The 17,322-nt window shown below is 47.7% G+C and overlaps 1 protein-coding gene across 10 annotated transcripts in view; it reads right to left on the bottom strand.

Annotated features, from left to right (window-relative positions):
- Positions 1-17,322, bottom strand: part of Rap1gap2 (RAP1 GTPase activating protein 2) — a 233,374-nt gene that overhangs the window by 48,096 nt on the left and 167,956 nt on the right. For all 10 annotated transcript variants that reach the window (XM_075991704.1, XM_075991705.1, XM_075991712.1 and 7 more), the window contains 5 exons: positions 10,430-10,465; positions 6,843-6,887; positions 5,962-5,994; positions 5,412-5,624; positions 4,186-4,289 (listed from right to left, as the gene is read on the bottom strand). In XM_075991704.1, coding sequence (XP_075847819.1) covers positions 4,186-4,289; positions 5,412-5,624; positions 5,962-5,994; positions 6,843-6,887; positions 10,430-10,465 — 431 coding nt within the window. The remainder of the gene's footprint in view (positions 1-4,185; positions 4,290-5,411; positions 5,625-5,961; positions 5,995-6,842; positions 6,888-10,429; positions 10,466-17,322) is intronic.

Genomic DNA, 17,322 nt, shown 5'->3' with positions numbered 1-17,322 from the left:
TTCCACAGTTGTTACTGCATTTGGGTTTTAACCCCCATCTCGAGTTAAACTTGATAACGCACTCTTCCCTGGAAGGGCATCTTTTCTAAGGGCATCTTCAGTTGAATGGTTTATGTTATATACAACACCCCTTACTATTTAATCTCCGTATCTGTAACTACGCGCCATTTTTAAGTTTTATTTTTATTGTATGTATCTGGGATTTGCCTGCATGTATGTATGTGCACTATGTGTGTGCAGTGCCTAAGGAGCCAGAAGAGGGCACTGGATCCCATGAGGCTGGAGTAACAGCTGCTTGCAAGCTGCCACATGGGTGCTAAAAAGCCCAAATCTTCTGGAAGAGCAGCCGGTGCTCTTAACCACAGAGCCATTTCTCTAGTCCAAAGTATCTTTTATGCCTATTTTGTTTCCTTGTATCAGCCTATATATTTTTCACATATTATCTACATTGAAATATTGTGAATATTTTTATCTCTACATTGTGTATTTTCTCTATATGGGGAGTGAGATACAGTCTCACATAACCCAGGCTGGTCTCCCATTCACTCTATAGACACGAATAACCTTGAACTCCAGGTTTTCCTGACTCTGCCTCCCAAATGTTGGGATAACAAGTAAGCACTACCATGCCTGGCTCTTCGTCTCTCTATTTGACTGGACAGCCATCTATATTCTTTTGTCTTCCCTGGTAGAAGATTCGGTTTGATAACCAAGTCGTAAGTTCTCCTCATTGTAACTATTTTTCCATATTAATCTTTGTCCATCCTTTCCTCTTGCGCTCTTTAGATAGCAGTGTTGATAATGATGAAGCCAGCTGTCATTAGCAAGAAGCTATCATATGTGGGGCCCAGACTCCCTAGGGTACATAAGTACTCAATTATTTCATAATTTCCTCATGCATGAGGGAGTGGAAACACTGAGCGGTCACTAATAGCAATAGCAACTTGCAAAGATCATTTTTATTCAGCAATCGGCTGAGTAAAGCAATGGAGTTCCTTCTAATGAGGGCGTTAACTACAACTTACACCACACTATTACAAATGGCATTACTTTTTAAAACGTGTTTGGGTGTTTTGCTTGCATGTATGTCTGTCTATGTACCATGAGCATGCCTGGTGTCCACAGAGGCCAGAAGGGGATTTGGGGAGCCCTGCAACTGGAGTTACAAACAATTTCAAGCCACCATGTGGGTGCTGAGAACTGAACCTGAGTCCCCTGGAAAAACAGCCGGTGTTCTTAAGCGCCAAGCTAGCTCAGCCCCTAAATGTCATTATTTATAGATATCACATGACTTCGTGGCTTTGACTTCCTCTCTGGCATAAAAATTACTTAGAAAATTATTGTGGTTGTTTCTAAATGGTTAAGTGAATTGTCAAAAACATTACTTTGTTATGAATTTCTAGTTTTATTGTCAAATTTTAAGTGGATGTATCCAGCAGAGTGCTTGTGTTTTGAAACCCATTTAGATTTAATTCCTGGTTCAGAAGCTGTTCAATATACCTGCTGTCAGAACCTTTTATAAGACTTTTAAAATAGAAATGTCAAGCTACAATCTGATATAAAGATAAACAAGCCTTGTGAACAGAGTTCACAGCAAATACATATGGTGGTCCTTAAACACAAGAAGCAATGCCTGCAACCGGGGGACATTCCCACGACACAACAAGAATGCTGGCAAGCTCATCTCGTGTTTTAAGCTAGAGAGCTGGTTACTATAAATTTGGGGCACCAAATCAAATAACCCAGAGGTCTAACACTGGGATGGCAGTCGCTGCCAACAAGAGAATTTCATCCCTGCTTAAGTCCTTCTTTGTGTCCAGTGAAGCTGCTAAGCCACGGAGCCAATTTTTCCTGCCTACTTTCCAACTGCTCTGGCAATTAGTCCAGGTCCACGCTGTGACTGTCCAGTTTCCTGGCTGGTGTACAGCTTCTCATTGCTGACCTACCCACTGGCTTTCTGTGGGAGAGCCACGTTTGTGTTTCCTCGGTTCCTGGGGAACTGGTTTCAAATGCTGTAGGCTTAGAACAAAAATAATTTTATGGAGAAAGATATCCTGCTATTCATCCCTAAAGAGCACCAGATTCTTCTAGAATCTTCTATCGGGACTCACTATGTAGCCCAGACTAGCCTCAAACTCTTGGTGTATGAAGTGTTTCAATTATAGTCATGAGTCACCAGGCCTAACTAACTCTGCATCTCCAATTACATGTATTCCACTCCATTGCTTCCTAACTGTCCAATAGGTTACAACTTCTTTAAAAATTACATTTGTGTGTATACATACATATGTGTATGTATATATACATATATGTGTGTATATATGTATGTGTTTATCATATAAGTTTGTGTGTGTGTGTGTGTGTGTGTGTGTGTGTCAATGCATGTGCTGTGTTCCTGCCACCTATCCCTAGTTTTGCCCATGGTAAAAATTTTAGCTGAGATATAAGAGACATAATACGAGAAAACAGAGCTTTGGAAAGCCAGGCAAGGTGGCATGCACCTTAAATCTCAAGGAGGTTGAGGCAGGGAGATCATGAGTTGGAAGCTAATATTGACTACACAGTGAGCTCCAGGCCAGCCTGGGCTACAGTCCCTGATTCCAAAAATGTCAGCAAAGAAAGAAAAATTGAAAGGACCTTATGATCAGCCGTCAGCTCACAGACACCGAATGTAATCTTGGTCTGGATTTTATTAAGACAGAAAGATTTGTTTCCAGCAGAGGCTCATCAAAGTGAAGATGCTACTTAGAGACAGGGACCCAGGAACCAACCACTCGGGAGACTGAACTGTCCAACTGATTCTGCCGTGCCTCGCAAATACAACGTCTACCCAGAAAAACACTTGCAAGGACAATCAATGGCTTCCCTTCCAAACAAGAAGTAAACCGAGTCCCACTCAGCTGGCAAAGCTCAGGCCCCACACGTACAGCTACTGCAGCTTGTTCCCCAGTATCACCTAGATGCAAACCAAATCTGGGCACGTGCTGGCACCTTACTCAAACACCTGCTCCCAAAGCACAGCTATATATGCCATTCTGTGCTCCCATACTGAAAGCTTAAATTAGGGCAGATAAAAAAATGTTACTCCTGGGGCCGGGGAGATGGCTCAGTCTTTAAAGTATTTGCCACTCAAGCACTATAGACTTGACTTCGATTCCCGGCGACCACATACAAAGGCGAGCATGATGGCGTGTGCCTGTAACCCTGGTGCTGAGTAGGCAGAGGCAGGAGGATCCCTATGAGTCGCATGTGATGAACTGGTGAGTTCCAGATTCAGTGAAACCCTGTCTCCAAAACTAAGCTGTCAAGAAATACAGGAAGATACCCAACTGGCTCCATGTACAGATATGCACACATACGTGCAAACCATACACAACACGCACACAGAAAATTAAGTCGTCATTCCGATCTCCAAATACCTTCAAGTGTGTCTAATTACACTCAACATAGCTCTCCCAGACTTTGCCACATCTGACTCCCACCAGGTACAGAGACAAACATTCGGGTTCCTGTAGCATCCTATGCAAATGACTAGAACAACATCCGTGGCATTTATTAAAATTCTGTTTCTTTCTTGTAAGACGGTAAGCCTTTGGGAAACACGGACCAAGTCTCAGTCACGATTGTCCCCAGCACCCATCAGAGTTTCTGGTTCAAGGATACTTAGCAAACCATGTTGGTTGAACCAAACAGAAACCTGTTCTAGTTTCCCTGTTTGATGGGATCACGATTCAGAGAGAAGAACCTGATGTCAGTGTTCCTGCTGGGGACATCACTCCAACTCAAGGACCCCAACAGACACAACCTTTCCTCACTAGGTGGCTATCAGGGGTAGCAATCTGGCCAGCTCTCTCCCAGGAACATGGGGCTGTGTCCCACCATGATGAGCCACACTGAGCCATTCCTACTTCATCCTCCATCTCCTCAGAGTCACTGTCCCTCCTAAGAAAGACAGCAAAGTTCCAGAAGTTTTGGCCTAGGTGACCTTGAGGCTCAGACGGCTGGCAGGAACACACGGTCACATTGCTTGGCAACATCATATACAACCCCAGGATTCTAGCAGCTCTGCCCCTCCTGTACAACCAGACCAGACTGGTCAGTCTGGTATTTCTGCCCTCCCCCCATTTTCCTTAATGCCAGCTCTGCCTGGGAGAGGCGTGGTCTCTGCCAGTGTAGCAGCCCCACCTGAGGATGATCCGAAGGTACTCAATGCCCTCTGCTTCCTCGCATTTGATGGACAGGATCAAGTTCCCCAGACTGCTGCCAGTACAGTAAAAGTTCAGATGATCCTAGAAACAGAAATCAGGTGTGAGCCTCCAGGCATGACCCCTATATCATCTCCTTCACCAGGCGGGAGAAGCCCCACAAGAAGGAGGAAGAGAAGGATGCTACTGGTCCAGCATCGGTGACAAGATGATGATGACAATAATGATAGTGATGGTGATGACAAAAATGATACCAATAGGTGTCAGCCACCACGTCCTCAGGATGTGCCAAGCACCATCCCACAGCCTTAGTACCCATTATCCTCTCTAATCCTGACCACAGCTCTGTGTAGGAGATGATGTCACCCTCCCCATTCCAATCACTCAACCAGCGCCTGACAGAGCCAGGCTCAACTCCACAACTGACTGGACTCCACGTTCAGGTCCTTCACCACCTGATGCTAAGTTCCCTTTCTCACTCAGAAGGCAGCCCTAATCAATCCAAACCATGAAGGAAGGCTAGGAGGAGCCCACGCAGAATGCCAGTCTCTCTTCACAAGGTGGGGCTCTCCCTGGCTTCCGGGAGGCCACCTCCCAGGCCCACCCAGGTAACAATGAGCCTACGGAAGTTGCACTTAAACAATGCCCCCTGAGATTTAGTGAGGCTTGGACAGTTTCTTTTGGGTGAGACTACAAAGCCATCGTAGGCTAGGGACTTCCAGGGCTTCCCTTGGGACTTTGGGGAACATATCAAGACAAGAATGCATTTGAGGAAATGTAACTTTGCCATTGTTAAAGAATCATTCCCAGGGGACAACATCCAATCTCAGCTCTCAGAAGACCATCCTGAGAGAGCCTAAGAGACAGGTGCTGTGCAAATGTAAACAGAGCCATCCAAGCAGGGAGGGCAAATTTTTGAGCACTTAAACTTGAACCGTATAACTCAAGCAGTTAAAACTCTTGCACCCCCATCACTACTCATTTTATCATTTTATCACCTCACAAAACACTTGCTGGGGGTGGTCCCCAAAAGGACCCTTCACAGGGCCTCTACATCACTCCTAAGACTCTCGGTAAGACAGAGGTGGGCAGCGAGTAGTTCAGAGCAGAGAAAGACAAGAGGAGGAGAAGACAGAGGACCCCTGGAACAGATCCATGCCACCCTCCCCAGGGCAGGGTCCACTCTGGGGGGGGGGCTGGACTCACCTTGCCCAGGAAGTGCCTGCGGTAGGCCCTGGCTTCACCCCTGCACTCAAGCTTGTAGCCGAACGTGTTGGGGCTCAGGCTGTCCTCTTCCTCCTCCTCATAAACACTGCTGCCCAGTGACGTTGGAGTACCCACATTCTCTGGGTCCTCAATCCAGTAGCCTCCAAACTGGGGCAGGATGATCAGAGGATATGGGCCGCCCTTCTCCACAACCTGGGGACAAAGGAAGTTCTTGCCCTGAAACCTTCTCTGGACTGTAGTGGAGAGGAACCCCACCACTTCTGCACTGTGGCCTTGTATCTGAAGCCAAGAGCAGTCATATAATGTCCCATGGCATCTCTAGATTCACTGGGACCCTGGGTTTTACAAGGACTATACTAGAACCCCCAAGTTAAACCTCAGAAAAGCTTTGGTCACAGATGCAGATAAGAAGGGGTGTTGGGCCCTAAAGTCTTAGGCTCAAGATTCTCTCCCATGTGGGGCTGGGAAGGGTCATGATCTCCTCAGGAAGAAATCCAGAGTAGGCTGTAGTGCAGTCTGGACCTCCTACCTCTTCAATGCTGGGGTACGGGATATAGTCATCCTGCAAGACAAAGCACAGGACACTGACATTAGTTCCACAAGCGGTCATAACACTCTAACTACTGTTTCCATGTTCCTCACCCAGGTCTAGAGAAGAGATGTGTTGGGGGCGCTAATAGGATGTTCGGGGGCTTCTAGGAAGCAAAGTCAGCCTTCTAGAGGCAACCCCAAGGACTCAGCATCCCATGCTATTGAACTCACCTCCAGATCAATAGACCTGAATGCAAACCAGTCAACCAAAGACATAGCACACAAAAGGGATGCCCTGATCACCCCCAGTGGCACTAACTTGTCATCCTAGGGCCCTGAGACAGAAAGAGAGCTGGGTAGCTGGTTAAGTCGGCATACACCTGCAATCCCAGCCCTCTGGAAGTAGAGGCAGGAGTATCAAGAGATTGTTCATTCTTGGCCAACTAGGATTAAAAATGGAAGAAAAAAAAAGAATCCTACTCCCTCCCTGTTCCTCCCCCATCTCTTTCAAGTGACTGGGCCTTAGAAACAGAACCTGAAGCTCATATATGATGGCCCATCAGAGTCCAGAGTCAACAACCCTCAGCACTGTATAGGTGCACAGAGAGAACGAGAAGGGGGTCTAGACCTCCAATCCTTGGGTCTCATTTGAGAGTCTCTACCTAGGCTGCTTGGAAGCAGCCTTAAGACACTGAGCCAGGGTCCCTCTACCACCCACCAGCCATGAGTCTAATGGGGTGCAGTTCTTAACAGGCTCGTGGTGAAAAGCTGAAGGGCACACCAAGTGAGCTCAACACGCTCTCTGGTCAGCCTGCCCTCTTCCCACACTGGCCCCTCCCTAGCTCCACCTGGCCACTCGGCCTCAACTGCCTATCCCACCTTGTTCTTCTGGGGTCCTGGTCTCTGCTCTTCAAGCTTGATCCCCTGAGGAAACAAGGAAGAGAGGATCCGCGTAAGCAGAGGTCATTGTGCATGGTTAGGAGCCTCTGGTAGGCACTGGAGCCTCTCACCTCCTATACTTGGCAGTTGTCAGTCCCAATACCAAACCCAGATGAGGTTGTGGACTGGCCAATTAAGACCTAAGCCAGATCACCTGCGTTCAAATCCCAACACCGACACTTCCTAGCCTGGTGACCTGGAACAAGTCACAGATTCCCTCTGTGTGACTCCTGCTCTCACCGATAAAGTGGGAACGAAGGCAGTGCCTTCCACTCCGCGGTGCCGGTTAAAGGGGATAATGGGTTATGGATTTCAAACACTGACGGTGTACAGTAAAGTGTGTGGGTAGAATTAGTGTAGGTGGGGTAGTATGAACATCTCTGTGCTCAAATACCTTCCTGAAGGCCATAGGGCTGTGGGTGGGAATGGTGAGCACCCACATCTGCAGGTGTCAGAGCCAGCACATTGGTCCTCCTGCCTTCTAGCTACACCTCTTTCCTGGAGGAAGGGTGTTTGGACAACAGGCAGGACGTATGGTCCTTCGGGTCTTCATTCTACCAGGCGCTTTCTATCTGTAACCCAGGGAGTCTTCCTAACTACATTTGTGGAATGAGGATTAGACCTCGAGCCCCCATCTACGTCTTCCAGATCCAAGGACCAAGGTTGGATTAAAGGGCTTTGCCTGCAGTTGCTGGAAATTCACTTCCAGGAGCAGCCCCTTGTCCAGCGGCCTTAGTTGGGTTCTGACTTAGCTGGCTGTGCAAGAGGGAAGGCTTTCCCAAGGCGAAGTGCATCAGCGGAGAGGATGAGCCATAGGTCTTCTGGGAGATGCAGTCCCCCTAAGGAGTCAGAAGTAGCTGCCTAGTCACCACCTTAGCAAGGCCCTGACCTTCCAAGGGAGCACCACTGTGGCTTCTTTCGAAGGCAAAATACCTTTTCCTCAGTGAGGAAACTGAGGGGTGGCTGTATGCTAAAGGGCACTAAGTCAGTGAGTGCTAGGAACTGTGTCTGAAGTTGGGTATACAATCACACGCCCAGCTCCCTGGACAGCAGGTCTCCTCCTCCCTAAGTGGACATTAATGCTGTTTCTCTGGACTGCTGGCCTGAGTCATGCCCCAGCATTGTTCAGGAGGGTGTGGGAAGGCCCCTCCCACTGACAGGTGCTTCTCACACACCCACAGAAAACTGCCTGGGTGGCCCCACAGACCCTGTCCAGGATGGCACACTGGGTGGGTGGGGAAGTTATGCCAGGAGTCTGTTTTGTTTGTCCTGTGTTAGTCATCCCTGTCTGGGAACAGCCCCCAGGGCAGGAGTGCAAACCTCTCCCAGCCCCGCTGCCACTCCACTTCCTCCCCTACCAGGAAGCCCCATCCACAGCTGGGCCCTTCCTCCCCAAGCATTACCCTCTCCAGTGGCTACTATCCTTATGCTCCCTTCTCCCTGCCCCCAAGAAGAAATGGAAGTTCAGAGAGGGCAATAACTTGGTCAAGGGCACTCAGCTAGAGGACATCAGGTTCAGACCTGAATCTGGGCTGGGAGACTCCAAAGCATGTGCCCCAAACCCTCCTTCAAATGCCTAGGCTTGGGTTGGAATTGGGGGGTCTTGGATCCTAGTTTCAGTGTTTCAGAACTACCAAAGTGGTCCAATCACATATGTGGTTTCCAAGACTCAGTTTACACAACGGTAAGATGAAAAGAGACGAGGCCCATGCCTGACGTGGACTCCAGCCACACTGCCGCGCTCCCTCTCTGCCGCTCCCAGTTGCTGGAAACTGAGTCCACTAGGGCCAGTGTCCAGTGCACCATGGGTAAGTCTTACACATCACAACTCTGCTTCCCACCGACTCTACTGGGGTGCAGCTGGCAAGCCATGCTGGGCATCACTGTCTCTGAGATAACCAAGTGTCTGAAAACAAGCCCCTCTGCCCTAGAGAGGCTCCCAGTATAGCTGGGAAGCCCAACCCAGCAGCCTCTCCAAACAGAGCAATTCAAGAGTCCCCAGGGCTGGGTTCTGTGGGAGGAGGCAGGGACTTCAGCTGCAGGTGAGGTGGGTGGGCTGAGAGAGTAACCACAGAGAAGGCAAGTGAGCCACCGGCCCCTCCCAGTGATCGGAGATCTCACTGGCTAGCAGGGAGATTCCCCAGCTTTGCTTTGCTGCTGAACACTTAATGATACCCTGTCTCCTGCTACCCGGCAGGGCATAGCTTTTCCGCATCTAGATTATGAGTTCCCCTAAATGAGAAGAAAATGAGTTTGCAGTCCACAAACTACTGGGTGCAGAGGAGAATTCATCCCACGGTAATGGCACAACTACTAACAATTACTCTCCCTTAACACATCCTTCCCTTCCGCGCCCTCTGTTCTGTACCACAGGACCATGCTGGACCGTTTCTCTGCCCCTCCTCCCAGGGCTTCCAATCCCTTATTTCAAACCTTCCTCCTGAGATAAAAATATTTTAAAAAGAAGAATATAAAGCAGATCGTCCTCCTCTAGAGTAGAAACGAGCATCATTTTATTTCAGCTCTCCCCTGTGACATGGAGGCAGGAGAGCAGTGAGATACACAGTTCTGAAAACCTCATGAGAAGAAAACAGCCTCTTCGATCTACGATCCCAGAGAAGCGCTTGGCATATGTATACCATGGTCAACCACTGCATCACAAGCCTGGCAACTGAGCCCAGAACTCAGCTGACGCCAGTGTGGACAACAGAACAGCTCTTCCTGTGAGCCCTAATCTGGGACACGTGGATACGAAGACCCTGGCTACTCAGTGCCCTATATTCAATGGCACAGCGTCTGCACAGAACCTGCACACATCCTGCTGTGTCCTTCAAGCCATCTCTAGGTGATGTTCAATCCCTAGCGTGACATTGAGCAAACAGTGTTGCTACTCTGCCAGGGGAAATGGCAAAGATAACATGGTACATGTTCAGTACAACTGGAACCCCCAGTGCTTGTATCCACAGTTGCTTTAACCCACAGAGAGGGATCTGAAGCTATGGACCATGATTACCAAGGGCCCTCAAATGCTCTTCAAACATTGACCTTCATGTGGTGCCCTCCAGGCTTTTACATAGAGGATCTCATTCCATCTCCAACACTTGTCAGTGGGTATTTTTACTCTTATTTGTTTCTGGTGACTTGGAAATGGCAAGCCGGTTGTGCAGTACCTGGCAGATGTAGGGTTTGAACTCAGATCTGCATCTCGCTTATGGATCTGCCTCCCCAACGCCACACAACTCTCCTCTAGATGGGGCTTGCTTTTCAAGGGTTCCTTTTCAACTCACTCCAGAGTCGACATCTCTTCTGAGCCTTCCCCACATCCCAAGGGTTAATGGTATACTGGGCTGGCCCTCCATGTCCCAAGGCAGGAGTGTACCCACAATTTCAGTACCACTCAATAGCATAGTGGCCTAAGTTGTTGGGCCTGAGGGTCCTCTCCCTCCGTTACCTTCTGGTACCGAGGCCCACAGCACCGCAGCATCCACACCTGAGGATGGGCTGCTGACCCATTTTGGGGTACTCACCTGCATTTTCTCCAGCATCTCGAAAAACTCAGCGGACTAAAAGACATAAGGGGGGAAGGGTCAGTAAGAAGGGCTGCTGAGAATGTCTCCCGCTCATCAACCCTCTGGAAACTGAGCCCCAGCCTTCCTTCCCCAGGGACAAGACTCATTTGGGTCAAGAGAGAAGCTAATGTGATTTTTGCCTTTGCAGGCCTGCAGGGCCAGAACACACCAGGCAATCAAAGAAGAAATAAAACAGGCCCCTGCTGATGATCAGTCCTAGAGAGTGCAGGCCCTCGCGGAAGGAGGTCATGCGGTTCCCTAGAGAAAACCCAAGGCCCCCAAAATGCCTGGGAAGACGGCAAGATTGGTGGTTGGGATGTTTCCAGCCAGCAGCAGGGCCAACATGGCCAACAATCATAGCTTTCTGCTATTTGTGACACCATGGCATTTTCTGTCTCCCATAAAATCTCATTCAGGACCTGACAGAGAGCCAGTAAATGCACAGCTGCTCCAGCCTGACCTTGATGTGGCCCTGTGGCCCCAGTCTCTGAGGCATGGCTTTGAGACCTAGAGTGAGTTGATGAAGCATAGCTCAAGACTTCCTTGACTAGGCCTCCAGGTCCGAGGAGGAATTATTTTTAACTGCTCCAACAACACCTTTCCAGACATTTAGCCTAGTTTGGAATCACCTGTGTAAACTCCAGGGGGAAAAAAGGAACAAGGAAGCTGAGGAAACCGCTAAAGGAACACAGGAGTCCCTAGAAGCCCTCCACTCACCAAGCCAACACCACTGCCCGCATCTGAACCCTGGCACCTGTAAGTCCATAAGTGCCCAGAGCAGACAGTCCCCAGGTGAAATAGAAAAGCTAACAGTGATGGAGGAGAACACACACGTCTTCATCAGTTCTTCAGGCACAGGCAGAAGCACCCAACACTCTCCAGGCTCTGCAGGTATCAGTGAACTACCTAGCCTGTGGTCCCACTGCCCTTAGAATCCTTGAGAAGGGAATCACCAATGGGAAAGACTTCTGGAGAGTCACCTGGAGAGACTCATTCCTGCTTCCAATGCCAGTCATCTGTCAGACGAAAGCAGGGCTCCTAAGGAGGCAGAAAGCCTGCAGCCTACAGTCATCCAGGATGTACAGTCTGGAACCTGATTATCAGCGTACAGGAGTAGGCCTGGGGCACCCACACCCAACGCCCATGACCAGAGTAGGCACCAAACATCCAGACTCCAAGTCTGGCCTTCCTACTCACTCTAAGTATAAGCTGCACAGTATTCTTTTAGATCCAGTCTCCAGGACACTGGGACTGCCATAGAGCTTACACAAATCAATAAAGATAGGGGACAAGAGGACAGAAAGAGCCAGTGTTTGTTTAAATAGACTCCTGACCCGGCAGCTACACCCAATTAAAAAAATCTATATCCTAACACATGTACACTATGCCAAACACCCATAAAAATGTTCATCACCGCATTGATTAGAACAGTAAAAAACAAAAACAACCTCAATGCTAACCTATAAAATATGGTTAGACTAAGCTACATCCATAGACTAAAGTGCAAATACTGTATACAACTGTATGCTAATAAAATTAAATAACTTACATGATATGGACAGATTCACACGAAACCGCAAAGTACAAAAACTGACTCAGAAAGAAACAGAAAGTCTAAAAAAATATATAACAAATAGTGATTTAAAAATTACCCTCAAAGAATGGCCCTAGGACAGATGGCTTCCAACTGTACATTCCACCAAATATTTAAATAAGAATGAATGTCAGTTCTCATGATCTCGGTGAAAATACAGCCCCAGACTAGGAGACTTCACTTGCGAGCCATGTGTCTGATAAGGGATCGTACATGGAATATGAGAAGAACACAAACAACGCAATCATAATAATAAAATAACTCCGTTTAGAAAGAGCGAGTGTGGAGAGGGCTCCGCAGGTTAAGGGCCAGTGTGCAAGCGCAGTGTGCAGACTTTGGATCCCCAGATCCCACCTAAAACCCAGTGGCAGTAGAGACCTACAGTAACAGGGACACAGGAGGCAGAGACAGGAATCCTTGAAGCCAGCTAGACTCGTTGACTCGTAAGCTCTGACCCTCCAATGAGAGACCCTTCCTCTATATATAAAGTGGAGAGCAATCAAGGAGACACCAGACATCAGCCTTGGGCCTCCACAGGCAGGTGTACACGTATGTGAACACAGTTCTACACCACATACACATAATCAAAAAACATACAAATACACACCACATACATACATGCAAAAAAGCAAATGTCTATACAGACATACCCCTACCCTAGAAGAGACACAGATGGACAGTAAGCACGGGAGATGAAACTCCACATCATCAACTGTCAGATATCAGTAAAACCACAATCAGACTCCACTCACATTGCTCAAGTGGCCACAATTAAAAGATGGGGGATGGAAAATCTGGCAGGACTGAGGGGGAGGATCAGGGGCAAATATGATCAAAATACATTGTATGAAATTCTCAAAGAATTAAATACCTTTTTATGTGGTTTTTCAAGACTGTTTCTCTGTGTAACCCTGGGTGTCCTGAAATTCATTCTGTAGACCAGGCTAACTCCAACTCAGAGATTCTCCTGCCTCTGCTTCCTGAGTGCTAGGACTAAATCTCTGCACCATCACTTCCTGACAAGAATTAATTATTATTAATTTTAAATTTTAATTATAATAACTATTAATAAAGAAAGACAGAAGGGTAAATACAAACACGAGGACATTGGGGTCCCATGTTTTGCTTGTAGGGTGAAAAATGGCACACACACACACACACACACTGTGGAAAATAACTTTTAATCCCTCAAAAAAATTAAACATGAAGCCAAGCAAGGTGGCACACACCTTTAATTCCAATGCTCAGGAGGCAAAGGCAGGAGGATCTCTGTGAATGAAAGGCCAGTGGGGTCTACATGGCAAGTCCCATGCCAGCAAGGACTATACAGTAAAAAAAAAAAAACCTGCAGCAAGCAAGAAAGAAAAATTATTATATGAAAATATCTATTTTCAATAATAAAAATTAAACACAGAGATGCCATCTGCCCCGGAAATTCTATTCCAGTGTGTATACCCAAAAGTACTGAAAACGGGGACTTAAATACTTGTAGACAGTGTTCACAGCAGCATTTTTTACACTTCCCAAAAGGTTAAAAGTTCCAAATGTTCACCTGGAGAATGGGTAAGCAAAATGTGACATAGCGATACAGTGGGATAGTATTCAGTCATAAAAGGGAAAGAAGTATTGATTTGTGATCTCATATAGATGAGTCTTGAAGGATTATAGGTAAGTGCAAAAAGACAAACACGAAAAGCTACATAGTAGAAGACCCAGTCTATGAGTTTAGTGTCCCTAATATGAGTGCCTGTGCGGACAGAACGCAGATTAGTAGCTGCTGAAGGAGGAAGGGCTGGAAGACTAGGGGATGACAAGCAAAAGACTGTGTGTCTCTGAGAATGACCAAAACCTTCGATCGCTCACTGTGGCAAGGGCGGCACAACGTTTTGGATGTACCAAAACATTAAGTTGTACACCTTAAATGGGCGAGATTGTGGCATATGAATTATCTCAAGAGAGATATTTTTAAACCCTACACAGTGATCCAAAAAGAAAGAGACAGTTCACACTGTTTGTGTAAAACATTCTTCCAGATTCATTAAGTTGTGGAGGAAAGCACGTCAGGACACCGCATTGAAGATGATCTCGCTTTTATATTTAAAGAAAACAAAAGAACCTATATAGATGCATAGAAAACAAGCGACCTCAAACTATCAAAAAGCAGCCATGTTGAGAAGGGCGGATGGGGCCATGTCGAGAAGGGCGGATGGGTGAGCTCCCAATAGATCAGCCCCACTGTCTCCGTGGGTGGGTGCACCCCTTGTGGTCCTGACTTCTTTGCTCATGTTTTCCCTCCTTCTGCTCCTCATTGGGACCTTGGGAGCTCAGTCCAGTGCTCCAGTGTGGGTCTCTGTCTCTATCTCCATCCATCGCCAGATGAAGGTTCTATGGTGATATGCAAAAAAGCATGGGATAAAACCGGACTCTCTGAATATGGCGGACAATGAGGGCTGCTGAGAAGCCAAGGACAATGGCACTGGGTTTTGATCCTACTTCATGTTCTGGCTTTGTGGGAGCCTAGCCAGTTTGGATGTTCACCTTCCTAGACCAGGATGGAGGGGGGAGGACTTTGGACTTTCCACAGGGCAGGGAACCCTGACTGCTCTTCAGACTGGAGAGGGAGGGGGAGAGGAGTGGGGGGAGGGGGAGAAGAGTGGAAGGAGGGGGAGGGAAATGGGAGGCTGAGAGGAGGCGGAAATTTTTTTTCAATAAAAAAAATAAAATAAAATAAAAAAAGAAGGGTGGATGGGGCCATGTAGAGAAGGCCGATGGGGCTGCTTCATGCGGCAGAGCTGCATCACTCACACAAACAATTTCTGCGAGAAAATCAGAAAGATCGCAGAGGACCTGAAGCATCCACTAAAGGAGAAACAGAAACTGTCCAGAGAGCAGCGGGACGGGTGCCTGGCTTCCTACTCACTAGAGGAACAGACATGGTGGACACAGGATCCGTAGGGGCTTATGTAGCTGGGGTGATCTTTCTAGAGGACAATTTTGTGCTCAGTATCCAAACTCTCAGAAATGTTCACATAGTTTTGGGCCCAATAAAGCTGTTCTAGGTGTTCCTAAGAAGATATATATGAGCAACCGCAGAACGACAGGCACCAAGCGGTGCTTACGGGTTTAAAAAGAAAGAAAAAAGAAAAAGGAAAGGGTGGGAGTGGCCAGAGGAGGGAGGAGCTAATGATGGAAAGAGCATGCCCATAGAGCCACAGTCCACAAGGGTGGGCAAGGATGAGCGCTTAGGAGGTGGAGGTAGGAGGACCAAGAGTTCAATGTCATCCTCACAATGAGTGCAAGGCCAGCCTAGGATACAGGAGACCTATCTCAAAAAAGAAAAGGTCCCACAAGAGAAATCTTTGAGAATTCTGCCCACACATATTCACAGTGCACTGCTAGGTAGGGGTAGCGCACTGGAAAAGAGAAAGGAAGGCAGTCCCTCCCTTTCAGTTAAACATAAACCCGTGTCTGCACGGACGGACAAGCCTGAGGATGAGCATCCATCGAGAAGGGTCTCGGGAGACACAGGCCCAGATGAGATCTTCGGTGTTTTGCTCTTCAGCATTTTTATAAATTGCTTTTGACATGTAATCTAGGTTTTAACACATATCTGACATATATGTGGATGCTCTGGAAGGCTTTTTTTCTTTTTTGCTTCCCCCCAAAACAGCTTCAGGTCTACCCCCCGGCTTCCTAACAAGGAGTTCCAGAGACACAAGTCACACAGTGTTTGGAGATTAGAGAAAGCCCTGGATTCAAGCCAACCTAGATTCAAGCCAACCTACCCTCAACTACACACTTAGCTCTGTATATCATTGACTTAGAAGCTTCTCTGAGTCACCCCTCAACCCAGCCCACCCCTGCTTATCCAGCTGGTCATCAAAAACCTCTTCCACAGTTCTCTCCTAAGGATCACTGAACTCCAACTGATGAAACACCTTCAAGACATGGGCAAGATGCTGGAAATACCAGGCAGGATCCAGATTCCCAGGAACCTGGTCTTCACTCTGAGACATAGCTATGCAGGGTTATGTCGCAGATGACCAGTCCACATTGTTCAGAGGAGGCGTGAAGCCCTTACTGAGACACCAAGTGCACTTCTCCCCTGCTGTGTAACAAATGACTCCAGAACGTGGTGCTCCCAAACCATTTATGTAGCGTTCAGGAGTCAACACGGCCTGTGGTGAGAATATAATTGTTCGGTGGCCTCACTGGAGCTGGTACACACCCATGAACATCAACAGAAGGGCATACTTCATCACAGAGGCCTCTCCACGAGCTGCTTGAGTGTCCTCAGCATGTGACGGCTATGTTCTCCCAGAACGAGTGACACAGGAGAGGAGACACACAGAAGCAGCTGTGTCACCCCACACAGTCTGAAATCATATAACCACCACCCCACATTGTCCTATTATCGGAAGCAATGAATAGGAAATCTGGCACACACTTGATGGACAGGGGATTGGGTTCTACCTCTTGAATAGAGAACTGCAAAAGAATATATGGATGTAGTCCAGGGAAGGTGGCTCAATCAATAATGTGGATCTGAATTCAAATCCCAAGCATCCGTGTAAAAAGTGAGATGCTGCGGCAATGTGCCTATAATCCCAGCACTGGGGAGAGAGACGTGTATCCCAGAGGCATGCTGGATAGCTAGCTAGCCACCTGGAGAGACTGTGTCTCAAAAAAATACATAAAACTAAGGTAGAGAAGCAACTGAAGAAGATACACCTGATGGAGAACTCTAGCCTACACACACAAACACACATACAGTGTGTGTGAATATAACTTAAAATCAACACATCAGGAGAGGCTCCAGCAAAACCCAGGATCCAGGCTGACCTTACAAGTTAAAGAGAAAAGGCTGACAGAGAGAAATGCAGAGCGCACAGGGCTCAGGCACCAGGAACTATGTGGCCAGGGCGGGAAAGGAAAGAAATACAAGCATTTGATGAGCAGAGGTTGATGGACTGAGGCCTCTGGATCAAACATCTTTAACGTCGAATGGAAGGGGCAGCTGGGACCTAGACGTGAGAGACTCCGAACACCAGGACTAGGTTCGCTACAGCAGAAAGAGAGGAGGCAGCAGAGCCCAAATCTGGGAAACATCCACGCTGCTGCTACCCAGCTGTGTGATAATGCTGTATGTTACTCTCTCGATTTCCTCCACTGAAAACTGAACCAAATAATCCTTGGCCTCCTAGAGTCTTAGCATCCAGCCAGGACCTGTTCCCCAGCACATGCCCAGCAGACAGCA

This window comes from Microtus pennsylvanicus, chromosome 11 (assembly GCF_037038515.1).
Source record: "Microtus pennsylvanicus isolate mMicPen1 chromosome 11, mMicPen1.hap1, whole genome shotgun sequence".
NCBI lineage: Eukaryota > Metazoa > Chordata > Mammalia > Rodentia > Cricetidae > Microtus > Microtus pennsylvanicus.
Note: the sequence above shows the minus strand (reverse complement) of the source record. Positions and strands in the feature narration are given on the sequence as shown.